This window comes from Salvia splendens, chromosome 6 (assembly GCF_004379255.2).
Source record: "Salvia splendens isolate huo1 chromosome 6, SspV2, whole genome shotgun sequence".
Classification (NCBI taxonomy): Eukaryota; Viridiplantae; Streptophyta; class Magnoliopsida; order Lamiales; family Lamiaceae; genus Salvia; species Salvia splendens.
The window spans coordinates 9,024,677-9,044,895 of record NC_056037.1 but is presented as its reverse complement, the minus strand read 5'-3'; the positions used below and the strand labels follow the sequence as shown (position 1 = coordinate 9,044,895).

At 38.8% G+C, this 20,219-nt stretch overlaps 1 protein-coding gene and 1 non-coding gene across 4 annotated transcripts; both read right to left on the bottom strand.

Moving 5' to 3' along the window:
• Positions 1-4,537: 4,537 nt before the first annotated feature.
• LOC121809872 lies at positions 4,538-8,385 on the bottom strand. 3 transcript variants are annotated; one of them, XM_042210704.1, is made up of 3 exons: positions 8,051-8,385; positions 6,890-7,924; positions 4,538-4,667 (listed from the first exon to the last, which is right to left on the bottom strand). In XM_042210704.1, exons 1-2 carry the CDS (start codon positions 8,289-8,291, stop codon positions 6,909-6,911), a joined length of 1,257 nt encoding a protein of 418 aa, XP_042066638.1. In that variant the 5' UTR covers positions 8,292-8,385; the 3' UTR covers positions 4,538-4,667; positions 6,890-6,908. The 3 variants fall into 3 exon arrangements, with proteins under 3 accessions (XP_042066638.1, XP_042066639.1, XP_042066637.1); XM_042210705.1 differs by lacking the exon at positions 4,538-4,667 and adding an exon at positions 5,873-5,998; XM_042210703.1 differs by lacking the exon at positions 4,538-4,667 and having other exon boundaries at positions 6,647-7,924; positions 8,051-8,384.
• A 6,174-nt stretch (positions 8,386-14,559) lies between these two features.
• Positions 14,560-14,631, bottom strand: TRNAE-CUC. Its single transcript has one exon. It is a non-coding gene; the product is annotated as a tRNA-Glu (tRNA).
• Between the last annotated feature and the right edge of the window lie 5,588 nt (positions 14,632-20,219).

Here is a 20,219-nt window from a genome sequence, read left to right as displayed (position 1 = left end):
GTCCTTCCTTTGATTTATATGTTAGTATGTTTTAATATGTTATATGATAAGTCTTTAATTTGAGAGCACCATTTGGTATACTTGCTCGGAAAAAGATTATGTGCGGACTACCGCCTTTTCTTATATGCTTGTGCAAGATGGCCTATTGTGGAATGCCTCAGCGTGGTCCTTCCTTTGATTTATATGTTAGTATGTTTAATATGTTTTAGTACGTTTTAATATGTTAATATGTTTTAATATGTTTTAATATGTTTTAGTAAGTTTTATATGTTTTAATATGTTTTATATGTTTTAATATGTTTTAGTAAGTTTTAATATGTTAGTATGTTTTAATATGTTTTAATATGTTATAATATGTTAGTATGTTTTAATATGTTAGTATGTTTTAATATGTTTTAATATGTTATAATATGTTAGTATGTTTTAATATGTTTTAGTAAGTTTAATATGTTTTAATATGTTTTAGTAAGTTTTAATATGTTAGTATGTTTTAATATGTTTTAGTAATTTGTAATTTTGAAGTTGTAATTTGTATCAATAAAATTACATTTGTACATCGCTTCATTCTAATGTTATTTACGCAAGTTTTTTACATTTTAAACTTGAATTACAATTTACAAAATGCAAAAAAAAAAAAAAAAAATCGGATAAACCGCCGAACCGCCGAACCGGCCCGGAACCGGGTAACAACCGACGGTTAGGCCGGTTCAAGTGAACCGGCGGTTCACGGTTCATAAACCGGAACCGTGCGGTCTTCGACGGGCCGGTTCCGGTTCCAACAAATCTTAAACCGGAACCGCCGGTTCCGAACCGTGAACCGGCGGTTCACGAACCGTGGTGACGTCTATTCAAAATATTCCTTCACTGTTGACGGGTGTTTTAGAAAAAAAATCTCTAACCATATTTAATCAAAGTTATTTTTAAATATCGCATAAATACAAGTGACAAAGTAGTACATATGCTAAATATAAAATTCTCTCCATTTTTTACCCTCAATTCACAGCCACCAACAATATTAATTAAAAAGATGCGTCATGTATTCAATTTGAAAATCTGCAGAACAGACTGTATGTGAAATGAGTCATTTTCATAAGTTGTGCAACTATAATATCCAGACTTAGGTAAAAATTTGTAGGAGTATCTTTTTATTTACTATAAAGACAAGACTAATGGGCTACATCACTAAAAAAAATAACTACAAAGTTGACTTCTTATTAACTCTAATAGGAGTAGCTTGTTATTAAATTTCATTTATTTATTAAACGAAAAGCAGCTATTCATTCAATTTATTTCGCCAATAACATTTTTCTAAACAGTCTTAAAGATGGTTATTAAGAGAGATAAAGATAAGTTCGTAAGGCATATAGAGAGTAGAAAGTAGAAAGAGAATATTTCTTGTATGTTTTTCTTGTTTTTTCAAAAGTTCATTCACCCTAGTATTTATAGGGTGAAATAGAAGGATCTAGTACATCAATAAATGTAATTGGAACTCTACACAACTTAGGGACTATACTTCACTTGGTATTCTACAAGACTTAGGGACTCACCACCCACAATGAATGTTGGGGGGCATATTAATGACGTCCCTCTTTCCAACACTCCCCCTCAAGTTGAGTAACGGTATCCCCGATACTTAACTTGCCAATGAATTCTTTGAATTTTGTAGGACTCAGCGCCTTGGTGAGAATGTCTGCCAGTTGTTCCTCGGATCGGACAAATGGGAACTCGATAATCCCACTTTCAAGTTTCTCTTTGATAAAGTGACGATCGACCTCAACATGTTTAGTCCTGTCATGCTGCACGGGATTTTCTGAAATGCTAATTGCAGCTTTATTGTCACAGAAAAGCTGACTTTTTCGTGTTGGTGGGAAGCCAATTTCTGTTAACAACCTCCTAAGCCAAAGTATCTCCATCAGGCCACTTCTGATCCCTCGAAATTCTGCTTCTGCGCTTGATAATGCTACAACCTTTTGCTTCTTGCTTCTCCAAGTGACTAGGTTTCCTCCAACAAAGGTAAAATATCCCCCAGTGGATTTTCTATCGACTGGATTGCTTGCCCAATCTGCATCGGTGTATCCATCAATTTCCAAGTCTTTCTTTTTTTCTAAGAATACCCCATAACCGACTGTTCCCTTTAGATATCTCACAATTCTCATGACAGCATCCATGTGGTCTTCCTGAGGCTGATGCATGAATTGACTGACCACTCCAACTGCATATGTGATGTCGGGTCTAGTATGAGATAGATAGATAAGTTTACCTACTAACCGTTGATATCTTTCACGGTCTGTAGGCTTAGCTTCATCCACAATCTTCAATCCATGGTTGGGTACCATTGGCGTTTCAGCAGGTTTGCAGTCCAGTAGGCCCGTTTCTGCTAACATGTCAAGAACATACTTCTTCTGCCTTAGGAATATTCCGTGCTTGGATCTCAACACTTCAATTCCTAGGAAGTACTTTAAAGCTCCCAAGTCCTTCATTTCAAACTCTCTGAAAAGATTCTCCTTTAGATTTTGGATTTCCTCGGCATCATCTCCTGTTATGATCATGTCGTCGACATAGATTATTAGACATGTCATTTTGCCGTTTCTCTTCTTTAGGAATAGTGTGTGATCTGAATGGCTCTGTTTGAAGCCATGTTTGAACATTGCCTGACAAAATCTCCCAAACCATACTCTGGGGGATTGCTTTAACCCATAAAGGGTCTTCCTCAGTCTGCACACCTGTCCTTTTCCAAATTCTTCACAAAAACCTGGGGGGACCTCCATGTATACCTCCTTGTTTTTCTCAAGTTCTCCATGAAGAAAGGCATTTGTAACATCAAACTGATATAATGGCCATTCCTTACATGCAGCTACAGATAGAAGTGTTCTTACTGTATTTAGTTTGGCCACAGGGGAGAAAGTTTCTTCGTAGTCTACTCCATACACCTGAGTATATCCCTTAGCAACCAATCTTGCCTTGTATCTCTCGATTGAACCATCTGCACGTCTTTTTATGGTGAAGATCCAACGACATCCTACCGGTTTCTTTCCCGGAGGTAGAGTACACTTCTCCCACGTTTCATTTTTTATTAAGGCATCAATCTCCTTCTTCATGGCTTCCCTCCAGTGCTTGTGTTTCATTGCCTCTTCAAAGGACTGCGGAATCTCTTCTTCTTCATAAAGTGCAGCTTCGAATGCCCTAGCCATTTCGGTGAGGTGTCCCTGGGTAAGATTTGCAACACTGTATCTAGATTTCCGCCCTTTCCAGTCTGGCGAATATCTTCGAGGAGGAATGCCCCTTGTACTTCTTTGGGGCAATCTGCCGTGCTCTCTCTCTTGTTCCGTTGGTGGCTCATTTGTATCACTTCTATTTTCCCTGTCACTATCAGTGGTTTCAAGTAGGGTACCGATATTGGGATCAGAAGCATTTACCTCAGGATTCAAGGACAGGTCAGATAGCTTGGCAGTGTCCTGAAACGGCATGTTCTGTTCCTGTGGATTTGACTGCCCAGTGGTACTGCTAACTTCCTCTGTTGGACCGTTTTCTACAACAGGATTTTGGTTTGGTAGGGTAGTTTGGTTGTTTTCCCCCTGAGTATCCTCCCCCTGAATGGTTTCTCCCCACAGAGGTAGCCAATTTAGTGCGTCACTATTTGGATTATCCGTCTGACTCTCCCCCTGACCGCTAGATTGGCTATAGAAGTATTCGCTCTCAACAAAGTCACAGTTCATAGTAACATACATGCGATCTGTTGACGGGTCATAACATCTATACCCTTTTTTATTTTTCCCATAACCTAAGAAGACACATTTGACTGCACAAGGTGAGAATTTGTCACGGTCATGTTTTGGAATGTGGACAAACACGGTACAACCAAAAATTTTGGGGTCGAGATGGAGGGACGATGGTACCGAGTTTTGGGAAGAGAAGACCTCTAGAGGAGTTTTGAAGTTAAGGATCCCTGTGGGAAGGCGATTTAAGAGATAGACAGAAGTTGCAATGGCTTCTGGCCAGAAGGATTTTGGGATGTTTGATTCAATGAGGAGGGCACGGGTGATTTCTAGGATATATCGATTTTTCCGCTCGGCTACCCCATTTTGTTCTGGTGTATAGGCACATGAAGTTTGGTGGACAAGGCCATTTTCAGTGAAGAAAGATGTCATCTTAGAGTTCACGTATTCCCTCCCATTATCCGATCTAAGGATTTGAATTCTAGAGTTATATTGGGTTTGGACAAGACGATAGAACTCAGTAAATTTCTTGAAAACTTCTGATTTTGTTTTCAAAAAATAAATCCAAGTCATACGCGAAAAATCATCAATAAACAACAAAAAATATCGAAAACCTTGTCCTCCAGTAACCGGAGCAGGGCCCCACACATCAGAGTGAACCAAAGCAAAAGGTGATTTTTCTCTAGTGTTGTTTAATTTGAAAGAATGTCGGTGACTTTTTGCTAAAACACAAGTTTCACAATTCAAAACATGCGTAGAAGAAACTAACTTAGGAAAGATCAAACGAAGATAACTTATGGATGGGTGCCCTAACCGGCGATGCAAGAGCCAAATCTGTCTGTCTGTTAGTCCGTGAGTTAGCATCGCAGTACTCTGTTGGGCTATCTCATCCACGTAGTACAATCCATGTCGCTCAGTGCCACGCCCAACTATCGTCCCCGTCTTGATATCCTGTAACATACAAAAATGAGGTTGCATTAACAATTTGCAGTTGAGATCTCTTGTTACATGACTAACAGACAAAAGTTTGTGGGACAATGAAGGAACATAAAGACAGTTCGAGAGGCGAAGGGTTGGTGAGATAGTGACAGTTCCTGCCCCCTCTACTTGTGCTAACTCCCCACTAGCTGTTTGGACAAAACTTTTTGTGGATTGAGAAATATTGAGGAAGTCTGATGCATCAAAAGACATTGTGTCGGTTGCCCCACAATCAAAAATCCAGTGGTAGTCTTTGGGTCCTAAGTTTGCGGATGATGAGTACGCTAGAGCTTGGTATGTGTTTGAACAAGAGATAGAAGGCTGAAATTCGAAATTGGGGTGGGTATTTCTGGATTTTTCAAAAGTTTGGGGTGTCTTTCTGGAACTTGGGACAGATTGGGGTGTCTTTTGGAATTTCTTGGTCAAGTGGGGCTTAGTTTGAAATAAAGACTTTGACTGGGGGGTTTTTGGGAGGCAATTTTTGGTTGGGGTTGGTTTTGGAATAAAACCGAACTGGGGGGATTTGTTTGCAAAATGGGAAATAAATTAAAATATTCTCCCCCCTCTAATTCAGTAGCCGTCTCCTTCCATTCAGTAGCCGCCGTCCCCTTTGTGATTTCCGCCGCTTCATCTCTAGCCGCCTCGTCTGAGGCGGCTGCAGAAATCGGAACCCCACTCCTTTCCCGGTTACATGTGCTGCCTTTATTCGCCGTTGGATCCTCAACTTGTGTCCAATTTTTGGTGGTTGAAGCTTTGGTTGTGTTGTTTGAAATCGTCGTGCTACCGGTGTGGGTGTTGCCGCAGCCGTTGGGGTGGTGTAGAGATGGAGGAGGGGATGGCACGGAGGTGTTGCAGATGCCGCCCGTCGCTCCGTCGCTGTCGCCACCCGCTACTGCCGCCGCTGCCCTTTCACCGCTACTTCCGCCGCCGCTTTTCCCACTCTGCCGTGTACGCAAAATTGTGCCGAACAAATCTGCCATGGTTGGTGCAGCTTCGTGGTCAGCTGCTTCTCCAGATTCAGTATTGCCGCAGCTTTCTTTGCTTGGAGCTGAGTTGCTGTCATCAACATAATTTGATTCCTTACTTTCTTCACCATTTGGGTGTGAATGAGTTGCAGAGAGTGGCTCCGGCGGAGGAGAATTGTTTTTTCTCAAGTTTTTTGGTTGGTAAGAATTTTGGTTTTGATTTGTGTTGGTTTTGTACAAATCAATTAGATTTGAGATTGTCTCGATCAATAGCTCGAGAGAGTGTATTTGGCTGACCTCCATTTGAGGTTTTTTGTTGATTTCCTGCTTTGATACCATCTTAAAGATGGTTATCAAGAGAGATAAAGATAAGTTGGTAAGGCATATAGAGAGTAGAAAGTAGAAAGAGAATATTTCTTGTATGTTTTTCTTGTTTTTTCAAAAGTTCATTCACCCTAGTATTTATAGGGTGAAAGAGAATGATCTAGTACATCAATAAATGTAATTGGAACTCTACACAACTTAGGGACTATACTTCACTTGGTATTCTACAAGACTTAGGGACTCACCACCCACAATGAATGTTGGGCGGCATATTAATGACGTCCCTCTTTCCAACAAACAGAATAAGGAATGTTCTATTTAATCAAACGTAAAACACTACTGCAAGTTATGACATTAAAGAATAACATTGATTTAGCAAAGAAAGTGCAGAAAATCCAACATGTCACGAAAACTAAAAACCGTACGTAAAAACTTGCATTTTCACATTTTTTTTCCAGATAGTGGAATTCACAATGTCGTTTTCAAATTTCCACAAAGAGTCGATAAAACAATGAAGTTGTAGGTAGGGTTATTTATTATTAAGTAAATGTAATGTAAGTAACTAAGTTTATATTAATCATTCATTCTTTTTTATTAGTGGGATCCATTAAAGTTAATTTTTTCTTAAACAAAAGGTAGCGATAGATCACACTCATGCTTATATGCATTTCACCCAAAAAAGAATCAATATTTAGTTCTTTGCCATCTTAATTATTGTCAATACAATTTGATCCAACAGCAAATTGAATTATGAGCAACAAAATCCTATCCACATATTAACCACAATCCAAACGAAAGATAAAAACATTCTTATGTCCCACCATAACAAAAATGATTAATCATTATCATCGAATAAACATAAACACTTGAATTCCCTTCCCCATTTTACGAATCATTATAGGTTACCTGATTTTAGACCTATATTTCATGATCCTTGGGAGATCCGACCCAACATCATGTCCGGACCGGGTGCCTGTGCTTCTTCCCCTCCGGGTACACCCATACCCGGATAAGAACCCGGAACAACGGGCACGTTCCTCGGCGGCCCGTAATAAACCGGCTGACCAGAATTATCAGTGACGAAGCGGGCGGGCATTTCATACGGCCTCACACCCGCTCCATACACGTGATTCATACCCGGATACCCCATGGGTACTTGACCCGATGGAACCGGGTATGACTGCAGAAACTGTGCCCGGATCGGAACCTGTGGAACGGAGGCGTTCGCCGCCTGCACGTGACTGCCGGGCATGTAATACACCGCGGACATGGGCTGCACCTGCGGGTTCGGGTAGTGCCAAACGGGTCCACCTGGATACCCGGTTGGTTGAGAGGCCATTTTATCTTGCACCATTTCACTCTCCTTTATATGCTCTGCAGCCTGGACCGGGTTAACGGGTCGGGTTTTCACGGGCGGAAGATCCGGAATCATTTGTAAGCTGGGTGGGGCCAGGGATGAGGATGTGGAGCAGAATGGCGAGGAGACGACTGGGGCGGGTGAGCCCGGATCCGACATCGAAACGTTGTCGTTTGGGAGGTTTTTGTTCCTGATTTTTGTGCTGCCCTCTTTCAACGCATCGTCGGAATTATCCAACCCGAATAAGTAATCCGGCACTTCGGAGACGATCGAGGAGACCTCGGACCGGCCGCGTTCGAGAACCGAACCGGCGGTCGGTCCGCCGTTGAGAACGTCGACGAACCAGCTCTCGCGCTTGGCGGAGCCGTCGAGGAGCGAGTTGATGCTGGAGGCTCTGGAGTCGTTGAGGTTGTCGTCGATCGGGAATAGGAAGAGGCGGAGGCGAGCCGATTTCTGGCTCTGGCTCTGGCTGAGGCGATCGTACTCCTCCATCATGTTCTCGACGTCCTCGTCGGCGGTGACGGTTATCAGCGCGTCGAGGTCCTCGTTGGGGAGCTGGTACTTTATGCTTATGTTGGTTGTGCCTATCAAAAACCGTTGCAATTGGATATGCCGAGATCAAAATCAAAATCAAAACTGAAATACTACAATTCTTCATCGCAGGCAGTTCAATTTAAATAATGAATTTTCGTGGAGTCAAATTAGTTTACCGGAAAGCTTGGAGAGCTTGGAGAGGAGAGCGGCGAAGGTGGTGTGGCGGTGGATGGCCACGATGCGAGTGTCGCCGCCGAAGTAGCGGAGCTGGTTGTCGTGGGGGCGGGGGAGGATTTTGCCGCCGAAACTGCACATGAAGCGGACGCGAGGCTGCGGGGCGTCATCGTGGAGGTTGTGGTGGTCGGAGCGTGGAGTGGAGGCGAGGGAATCGGCAGGGTTGGAGTCGAGATCGGCCATGAATCGGAAATGGTGAATTTAGAGAGAGAGGCAGTATTAGCGTAGGAAGAAATGGGAAGAATGTGTGGGTTGTGTTGTGTGAGTGGTGGGGGGAATATTAAAGCGAACGTAGCTGTCACAAAACCACCATTTTTATTTCTGACTGCATATTTTTGTCATGGACGGTGTAACCTACTTCGTCAGCCCCACCCACTCTCATACGCAAATTCATTATACGGAGTATAAAATTGTTATGGTAAATTACATTGAAAGTATAATAAAATATTAGTAATAGAAAATGAATCTCAGCTTATTACAGAAATAAAATTTACTTCAAATAAATTATGAAAATGATTTTGTTTTTTTTCTGATTATTTGTCATTTTTGCATCTATAAAAAATGTTACTATAACATGCTAGTAGTGCACAGGTTCGCAAAAACCGCATACGAAAAAAATAGTTTTATTTGTACTAATGTGCAACTAGTCATATACTAACGAGAGAAAGAAAAAAATAGTGAAAAAGAAATTAAATAAATTGAAATAAGACTACGAAAATGAAAAATTAAACTTATTTTGGTAGACGGAAAAGAGTATTTTATCATAAGTAGTACTCATAAATTTGATCCATAGCAAATAGAGTTAACATCTTTTAGTTCCGTGAAAGGAAAAAATATCATTTAAGTTTGTTTATATTTTTCGCGCATGAATCCTAGAAGCCGCAAGTAAGACCCATCGTCATCGACCGATTTCCGTATCTAATTTTAGCAATGTTGAATTAATACGATGCTTCAACATTTGTGACGTAAGTTTTCAAACATTAAAGGAAAACTAGTGTCTGCAACCATTGTTTTACGGGCTAAAGGTTAAAAGGAGTCACCCCTTCGATATTCTTTACATCCTACATTCCGTCCAAAATTTTAATCCTACATTGACTATCATGCTATATCACGTCAACCCTAAAAAACGGTTGCAAGGGAAATATGAAAACAAAAGGACTTAAAATAATATTATTAATTTAAGAGAAATTTGAGTCCTACAAAGTGCAAATTCTATTTTCTAAAAAGTAAATTAGAAGTCCAGTCTATATAATAAAAGAAACATAAATAATTTTCATAATTTTATTCATTAAACTTATATTGACCACATGGAACGCTCGAAACCAGACCATTCGTAGTGAATTGAGTCGTGCGACACTATTCATAGATCTCATTTCTTTCTTTATTTAACTCTATGTTCGAACTTGAACCACTTGTAGAGAATGGATTGTCTTCTCTCATAAGGATATTTTACACTTTCTGCATTAATTTCGCATTTTATCACTAATATAATAAATGCAAAAAATAGAGGATCCAAAAATAATATTTGTGATGTCAAACACAATGAACAAGTTCGTTGTCAAAATCAGAAGATAGAAGCAGTGCGGTGAACCGATGACTATCGATACCTACCATTGACTGAGAGATTGTTTTGATCACCTATGTCTTGGTGTAACTGCGTGGATCACACGTTCGGGATGTCCAGCTATGGACAATGATATATACTATAAGTAAGACATTGATATGATGTTCATGCTTGAAATTATTAGAAATGCATCTTATATTTTTAGGTTTTAATATTTGCTCTTCAGATTTCAGATGTAATCATGTAACGATCATGCTTGGAGATTGATACCGATTTTCAAAAAAGATGAGGAAAAAGTAATTAAACAGTCATATTTTGTACATTCAAAATTGAAAATAACTTGCTATAGAACTACTACAACAAAAAAGATGTACAGCATAACTACAAAAACTCCAAAAAATTAATGTAATAAATATTTGATGAAAATTAGACATGCATTAAAAATGTAATAATTAAATAGCACTACAAATTTAAAGTAAGTCCGATTTAAAATAAATAAAAACTTTTGTCTACTTGATTGACTGAAAAAAATGGATTATTTTTTTTATTTGACTTGCGCTTTTGACTAACCCGGTCGAAATTCTACTCCTATTCCTATAGAGAAGACGAAATAGGCTGTGATTTTATTTTTAGAATGGAAAGAGAAAAGAACCGAGATGCGGTTTTGTCAATTCTAATATTTCATCCTGTCTTATAAAAAAATTGTTTTAGCATTTTGGGTTATTTCCAAAATTAGGTCAAATCTAAATATTGTAATTTTTTAATCAATTACACACCACTACTAATATGGATCTCATAATCCACTAACCCTACTCTCACTATCTTTTTCTTTCTCTCTCTTACTTGCCAATTACACATTAAAACTCATATCATTTACAATTTTTTCTATTTTTAGAGTAATATGTAGTTGCATTCAAAAAATAAAGAGGGTCTATCACTTGATGCGCTGAAAAGACTCAAAGTCTTAGCCAACGGTGACTATTCAACAAGTGAGGTAAGTGCATCGATCGACTTGAAACACGAGTGCCAACTATGCCAACCATGCCTCGCTCCTAGCACTCAGAATCGTCAGGAACTAAAACAGCAAAGAGAAAAGCGAAGGGGAAAAGGGGCTGACAACTCTGAGTACTTAACCGTCTCTAGTTGGACCCACCTCGAATCTAGATAGGGTTGCTTTCAGTATGTTCTGCCTCAGCAAAACTCTCAGCTTCAACATTTGAAGACAATGGTAGAGAAAATATATTTGTGATGTCCGAAATAGCTTTGGATGTGCCCAACAACATGATTAATAAACTTCGCTATGATATAAAGTCGAGGAAACTCAATAGGATGTAGTTTCTATTTTAGGAATTTAAAATTTTAATTTCTAGAATTTTTTTTATTTTAGGACTAATAATTTTTCACTAGTTGTGTTTTTTTGTGATTTTTGTGAATTAATTTACTTTATTTATATTGTTGTGTGTTTTAACTTTATAAAATAATTGATAGACAATAAACATTGAAATTCAATGAGAGAGGTATGAGTATACGTATGAGTTGTGATATGACTTTAAATTGAGGAAAATGATTATATGACAATGACTAGAGTCTAGAGGTATAACGAGAGATATCACTGCTGATTATGAATGATTTTAGACCTATCTGAATAATAATATTAATTATTAATTTGTAATAGTCTTATGAACCTAAATTGTTACTCATTGTTTACTTAAATGATTGGAATAAAATATTTGTGTGGTTGCCAATCGAAGAAATTATGCACCAATGACAACTTAGCCTTCTTTTCTAATGTGAAATGATCATGTCAGCGTAGACCGAGCAAGAACTCTTTTTCTAAATATATGTAAATATTGAATAAATCCTCACATTTATTTCGATCTAAAAATAAGACGAGTGGTTTCTTTTTTCTATTTATTAGCTAATATTTGATTCAAATATACACTTCCATTTTAAACAACTTACAAAACAAAATTACATTTATACCTTAATTATGAGAATTATGTCTTAATACCTGACTGAAATAGATCGTTCAGTCTAAAATATCCAAAATACCTTACAAATTTATTGGTACGGCAAAAATAAAATATAAAACGAATTCATGAATTCACATAAATTATAGGAATTCAAAATTCAAAGAACTCAGAATGAATCAATTAGTGGTCCAGATGAATAATAATTCAATATTAAACTCAAGTACCTTGCAAAACTTCTGTGATTATTTTTTCTTTATGTCACCTTCACCAACTATTTGGTCTCTATTAAAAAAAGGTGTACAAACTACAATTGGGAAAATATCACGTCTTTTTTATGTTTTTTTTTAATTCGGCAATTTTTTTAAGTCATCCATCTTATAAAAATAGACTATTTTTAATATTATAATCCATCTTATAAAAAAATACTTTTACCTTTTATTAATTTTTTCGCTAATAAAATATGCCTCATTTAATATTTTAACAAATTTTCTGCCTAAATCTCTTATGTATATTATTATTTATATATTAAAATTCATATTATTTCAAAATATTGTACGAATTATTTATATGAAATAGATGGAATAGAATTTATTTCAAACTACTAGTATCATATGATGGCGTTGGAAGAGAAGTCAAATATTTATGTCGCATCGATAGAGTATAAAAAAAAAGAAATGGTGGAGAGCGTTAGCAGGTTTTGAAGGGAGGAGGTGGGCCATGAGATCGGGGAAGGAGAGGCGGTGGGCGCAGCGACGGTGTGAGTGGTGGGATTAAAGCAATTAGTGGGGCCAACTTAAACTCTTATTTTTGCATTCTCTTACGTGTCATGGGATTCCAAATTATCTCTACCTTTTACCAAAGTTTTATTTTTATATATGTAGTTGTTTTTAGCTTTAAAAATATCATTGCTAATATATGTGCGCAGTCAATTTAGGATTTGGGGTCATGCAAAATTTTGCTTATCAATCTTTTGATATCTCCATCTCTCTGCCATCGATCAAGAAATTGTTTGAATAACGATAATTGTCTGAATGACAAACTCAATTATCTAAAATCAAAAAACGACCAAAGAATAAACTACTCACGGATTGCTTAGAATCAAAATCGAAATTTACAACTTTTATTTCTTCTTTGCATCCCCTCTCCAACTGATAAAGTGATGATTTTCGTCATTGATGGATGAACTTGTTCTTCTTACTTATCGACAGTGGCGGAGCCAGAAATTTCATCATGGAGAGTTTAAAATTAAACTTAAAAAAAATTAAATTATAAGGTTCAAAATGTAAAAGTTAAATGCAATCACATCATAGCATTTGTCTTCTATTCTTCATCTTCTGAAATCGTTGCATAATAGTTTCATTGATAACTTTAACAAACACATCCTTTTCCATGTAAGGAACTAGGCAATCATTCAATAGTTGGTCTCCCATGCTATTACGTAGAGAAGTCTTGATGATCTTTATTGCTGAAAAAGACTCTTTCTATTGATGCAGTGGCAACTGGTAAGATTAATGACAACTTAACTAATAAATAAATCATTGGAAAAACTTCACGTTTCCTTGTAGAAACCATATTTTGAGCAAGACTGTTGATTCCTGATATTTGTGAAAACTTTTCATCTATGCGCACCTCGAAAATAAAGTTCTCAAGTTGACTTTCAAGCTAAGACAAAGCAACTTCAGAAAATTCAGAAGGATAATACCGTGCAAGACGAAGCAGCTTCTCCAAATCAAATGCAGAAAATGAATCCCTAGGATCAAAACATGACATGCATAAAACTAAGTCTGTGTTGACTTCATCAAATCGTTAATTCAATTCTTGAGCTTGCAAGTCAATAACAGAACAAAAGAGCTAAACTCGATAATAGTGGAGATTCTTCATCGTCTCAGCTCTACATCTTCCTTTTTTTCGAGCTATCTTCTTTCTCCCCATTTGAATTTTATGTGTACCGATTTAGAGCTTGAATATGATTATTTAAGCCTCAATTTACATAAATATTGCAGCCAAACAAAGAAACAACATATGTATAAAAATCAATTGAATTATATTTGAGTTTTGAAATATACCTAGTTCTAGATAACCAAGATTACACGGCAGAAGGAGTAGAACGGAGAAGGAGAGCGCTAAATTAAGAGGAAACGATTATATAAATTTTGCTGAAACCTATCTTTAATATTATATATATTATAAATTATAATTAATGTGAAATTACGAAAATACCCCTGGGGGTTTTTAAGAATTAGTGGGGGAACCATGGGCGCCCCTGGCCCCACCCTCCCTCCGCCCCTGGTTATTGGTGATGGTGGGAGGCAAACAACGGTGTTGGTGGAAGCCGGCGAAGACAATTATAGAAAGAGAGAGACAGTGGGGTATAGGAATTTCAAAAAAAAGAAATCAAAGAGACAAGAAAAAGAAGAATGATATTGTATGTATCTCAACATACAACGTCGTTTTAGTGGTTGAACATTTATTACTCGAGTATTTTGCTTCATAAAACATAAACTACTCTCATAAACGATGACATATAGTATGAACTATGAAGTTACCCTCAAAAACCATATACTACTAATAATTAATTGGAAAGTCATGAAAATTATGATCTATGATTATGATGTTGGTCATTTCAATTATTATGGCAAATCATCCTATATTTTGAACTTATTATGTTACAAATCGATGAATATCAATCAAATCAATATCATCTTTCTGATCAATTGAATATATTAGCATTAAAAAAAATGAAAATTGAAATGAATAAAATAGTAGTTCAAATTAGAGGAACTTCAGAGATGTTTTTAAAAAATGATGTAAAAATTGATTGATTCGGAATTGATTTTTTGAGAGTATCTCGAAAGGAAAAATTACTCTCTAATTTAGAGTTTTTGAAAGGAAAAAACGTGATTTAAAAAATAATTTCCGTTGCCGGGACTGAACCCGGGTCTCTCGGGCGAGAGCCGAGTATCATGACCAACTAGACTACAACGGATACTTGATACCATCCTTTTGTATAGTCATTATAGAGAATGCTCTGAAAAAAGATACTCATGTTAGCAGAAGCTCTTTGAAGTTACCAGGATCATCTTTTTTTGTGCTTGTTCATACAGTTTTTAATTGACCATAATTTGAGCCATGGATATTTACTCTTTTGTTGTTATATAAGCAAATCATATAACAATCCAATGAATTTGTTGTTTGTATTTAAAAGGACATTTGTAAATAGTATAGTTCAAAGTTAAAAGTAATCAAAATTTGGTTTTCATTTACACCAACTCTCACAATTTGCTTATTTTCCATGTTTTGTGCTTATCTTCATCTTTCTCTCTCAACACAAATGTCTATGGGAAGCTTCCGATTGTGAAGAAATTTTATAAGGCTGCAGTGGAAAGTTCCAAAACAGTGACATTTGATCTTGTTGTTGCTACCACATGTATTCATGTAGATAATGAACATGTAAAACTGAAAATGGAAAGATTGAGCTCATTTTGAAGTATACTATTTCAACCCCGAATATATGGTTATCAATGTAGATTGCAACAGTTAAGCAATAAAGAGCTGATATTTGAGAATAAAGACGACACCTTCAACTTTTTCCAAGATTCTTATATAAGAACACCGGTGAACTCCAAGTAGTCTCTTGATAAGTCTCCATTTAATTTCTACCCAATAACTCAAGAATCAGTATGAATCAATTTTTATACTTTTCTTGTGTTCAAAGTGCTTGAAAATTCCATTGTCTTCGCCTAACGACATGAGTTTCATCATTTTAGGCACCGGAGCAGGACGCGCTGGCCAATGTGTTTTGTATTTTTTCTTGGTGGTATGTGTATGGCCGTACGGGTGTTGTTCTCGACTGGTTGTGGCTTATCAACAACGGATCATTTTGTCGTTTGATCTTAATTAACAGCTATCTTCGTTCATTTATACTGGAAATCAAGTGATTTTAGTTGTTCTTTTTTCATGGAAAAACATGTATCATTTTCGTTTGAAAGTAACAACCAATTTTATATGCAATGTCAAGATAGGAATCTAGTTTTCATGAATTCATTATAAACTATGGTAGTTGTAAAAAATCATGGATTAAAATATGCCCGGTCAATGGATTTTGACCAAATAATAAATGTGACGAAACATTTAATTTTGTGAAATTAAACGACATATCGTCGATCTACATTTTACGTAGATAAATGTAGTATATTCACTTTCTCAAATCCGATTTCCGGTGAGTGAGAAATAGTGGATTAAAGTTGGGCATAATTAGCTTTTAATTAAAGCTTGGAGTTGGAGCTTAGGGAATAATTAAATAGTGTTAATTATCCCACATTGGAGGATTAACACATCTTTTAATGTGTATAAATTAAGTGACTTTATGTTACTTAATAATTATAGTGGACCAAGATGGGTGAAAGAGCCCACACGCACGCACACGCGCGCGCCGCCGCCGCCCGCCCGAGCCCGTGCCCGTGCCCGTGCCCGTGCTCGCGGGCCTCAGGCCCGATCCCAATCCCGATCTCGGACTTGGACTTGGACTTGGACTTGGACTTGGATCTTAGAGTCACGGCTGCCACGTGAGAAATCCACACGCTCCACACACGGATGGCACACTCCTGCCACACGCTCGTAGCCGTCGGCGGTTACGGATCTGCCATGATGAGCCTTCATGGCTTGGTTGACCCTGCATGGTGGCTCGGCCTATAAATAGGCTAGCCATTCCATTGCATTAGCGACTACATTATTCACAAGCATTACAGCATAAGCTCTCTCCCTCTCTGCATTGTCTTTCTGTCGAAGCTCTGCCCTCTCATCCATCCAGTTCGCCGGAGCTCTGCTGATTGCGGTGTTGCATCAATAGAGACGTAGCCGTTTTACCTTTGGGGACGACACGACAAACCGAAGAGCACTACCGGGGCGTATCTCGTCTTGCGATTGTTGGTTTCTAGGGATTACAAGAGATAAAAGTCGGGCGTAATACAACCCAAAAGAAGGAATACAAAAGAGGAAACTGAACTAGAATGAGATTACAAATGCAAAAACGAAACAGTAACCGAGCCGCCCGCACCAAGCGACCAAGAGACTAGGTTCGAAGTCATGACAGATTATGAAGCTTGGAGGAAAGGAGATTACATTTGTAAAAATTTCATTCTAAGTGCTTTAGATGATAGTTTGTACAATGTATACTCCAATGTAACCACATCTAAACAAATGTGGGAAAGCCTAGAAAAGAAACATAGCATTGATAATGCTGCAGGGACTGAACGTGTTGTAGCGTCCAAGTTTATGGACTACAAGATGGTCGACTCTCGACCCATCATGGAGCAAGTCCAAGAGCTCCAAATGATCATCCACTCCTTAGTGGCTGAAGGGATGACCTTGCCCGATAAGTTCCTAAGGTGCACGATCATTGACAAACTTCCTCTCATTTGAAGGACTTCAAGAGTTATCTCAAGCACAAACGAAAGCAGATGACCCTTGAAGACTTGTTCGTGAAGTTGTGCATTGAGGCCGATGTGCGCAAAAGTGATCAAAAGGCTAAAGGCTTCACCCCACTTGAAGCCAAAGCCAATCTGTTGGAGCGGGGCGGTCCCTCTAACAAACGCCCTCGCCCAAACTGTCCAAATGACAAAGGGAAGGAAAAGCAGCCTTCTAAGAAGTTTGAAGGCGACTGCTACAAGTGTGGCAAACCAGGCCACTTTGCAAAAGACTGCCGCAGCAAGAAGAAGAAGCCGGATGCCCACGTCGTTGAGAAGGAGTTCAAGGACTGGGATGAAAACGACCTCATTGGTGTGGTCACTGAAGAGGTCAACCTTGTTAACAACAACAAGGGTGGCTGGTATATTGATACCGGCGCTACTGCACATGTTTGCGCAGATAGGAGTATGTTCTCCACCTACAACAACGTTGAAGGGAGAAAGATAAACATGTGGAATCATGCCTCGTCTGAAGTCCTCGGAGTTGGTGATGTAATCCTCAAGATGACGTCTGGCGTCTCAATCACCTTGAAGGATGCGTTGCACGTTCCGGACATCCGGAAGAACCTAGTTTCAGGATCAATACTAGTGAATAAGGGTTTTAAACTTGTATTTGAATCCGATAGGTTTGCATTGTATAAGTTTGGGAAGTCCCTCGGAAAAGGTTATGTAACCGACGGACTTTTCAAGCTTAGTGTAGCAACACTGCGTGTTCCAAAGCCATTGGCTAATAATAATAAAGCATCTACTTCCTCTTATTTGACCGAGTCTTCAAATTTGTGGCATTGTAGATTGGGACATGTAAATTCAAAAGCCATTAAAAGATTAGTGAATTTAGATTTACTAAAGGCTAATGAAGTAGATAATCAAGATAAATGTGAAATTTGTCTTGAAGCAAAAATGACTAAGTTGCCGTTTCATTCGGTTGAACGAAGCACAAAACCCCTTGAATTAATTCACACGGATGTATGTGATTTAAAGATGGTGCAAACTAGAGGTGGTAAAAAGTACTTTATCACTTTCATAGATGATTGCACAAGGTATTGCTACATTTATCTTTTAAGAAGTAAAGATGAAGCAATAGAAGCGTTCAAAAATTATAAGAACGAGGTTGAGAATCAACTTGGTTGTAAAATCAAAATGATTCGAAGCGATAGAGGAGGCGAATATGTAGCCCCGTTTGAGGAGTTATGCAACGCAAGTGGTATAATTCATCAAACAACTGCTCCATATTCACCACAATCTAATGGTGTTGCAGAACGCAAAAATCGAACTCTAAAAGAGATGATGAATGCACTGCTTCTAACTTCAGGATTACCACATAACATGTGGGGGGAAGCTGTTTTGATAGCCAACTATATCTTGAATAAGATCCCCCTCAAAGGAAAAGATGTTACTCCTTATGAGTTGTGGAAGGGAAGGAAGCCATCCTACAAATACCTCAAAGTGTGGGGGTGTTTGGCAAAGGTGATGGTTCCTCCGCCCAAAGAAGTTACAATCGGACCTAAAACGGTTGATTGCATCTTCGTTGGATATGCACTTAACAGTAGTGCATATCGATTTGTTGTTCACAAATCTGAAATATCGACTATAACAGTAGGGACAACAATTGAGTCAAGGAATTCCGTATTTCTCGAAAATACTTTTCTTTGCAAAGACAAAGAAAAAGTCGTAACCAATTCTGAGACAAGAATTGAGGAAGAAGCCACTAGTTCTAAACCAGTGGAGGGTGAAACCACTAGTTCTAAATCAGCGGATGAGGAACCTGAATCGCGCAAGCGTGCAAGGCCCGATCCAAAAGATACAGTACTAAGACGTGGTAATAGAGTCAGAACACCAAAAACATTTGGTCCTGACTACATTGCTTTCATGTTGGATGAAGAACCAACATCGATAAAAGTAGCCTTTTCTGGCCCAGACGGGCTGCATTGGAGAAAAGCTGTTCAAAGCGAAATTGATTCAATTTTGCTAAACCACACTTGGGTGTTGGTAGATCTACCTGAAGGTGCGAAACCTCTAGGTTGCTGATGAATCCGCGAATTTTTGATGTTAGTAAATGCTGGTAGAGAATAAAGACTACGACACAATGAATTTACGTGGTTCGATTTACTGAAGTAAATCTACGTCCACGGGAAGAAGGGAGGGCAAGATTGTATTGCTTGATCTGGGATTACAGCTTACAACACAGACTTGCTATATGATATTTTATCTCTAGAGAGCTCCGGGCAGGATTCCATTTTGGAATGCCGAGATGACAAGCAGATCGTTGAGATCGTCTACTTGCAGGCATTCCTTGTGGAATCTTGTCATAAAGTCGCTGATTTTTTCGTCGCGACCTTGACGAATGGAAAGCAGCTGAGCCGAAGTGATTCGGGCTTCCGCTTTCTGAAAGAACCTCCTGTGGAAGGCATCCATTAGATCTCGGTAAGATCTGATGCTGCCCTGGGGGAGGCTATCGAACCACCTTCTCGCGTTCCCGATGAGCAGCTCGGGAAACAGCTTGCACATGTGGACCTCGTTGAGACCCTGGTTCGCCATGTTATATTGATAGCGCCCCAAGAAATCGTGAGGGTCCACGAGCCCGTCGTAAGTCATCGACGGAGTTCGGTAGTTCTGTGGTAGGGGAGTTCGGGTGATGTCGTCCGAGAACGGAGTCTTCAGTGCTCCGTACACGGCGAATCCGATATCTCGTCGGTATGGAGGAGATTGAGTTCTCCTGTGATTCCGGTACCGAGGAGGAACTGGAACATGTTGGGGACGGGGATTCTTTCTCCTAGGAGATGCGACACTACTGCGGTAGTGACTTTCTTGTGCGGAGGGAGAAGGAGAATCCGCCGTTTTCGTCTCCGGCTGCTTTTGGCTTTTTTGCAGGAAGGTTAAGAATTCCTCCTGCTTCGCCGCCAAAAACTGCTTGACAGCCTCATTCAAATCGGGCTGCTGGGAAGACTCAGTGGGACGATTTTTGGAGCGGCTTGTTCCTTCGCCATGAGAACTGGTGGTGGATTTATCCCTAGGCTGTTTTCCAGACCTATGGGATGGATTGGCTTCCTCCTGGTTCTCACGGGCAGGAATACGGGTACTCTGCGATCTGGTATGCATTTTTTGGGTG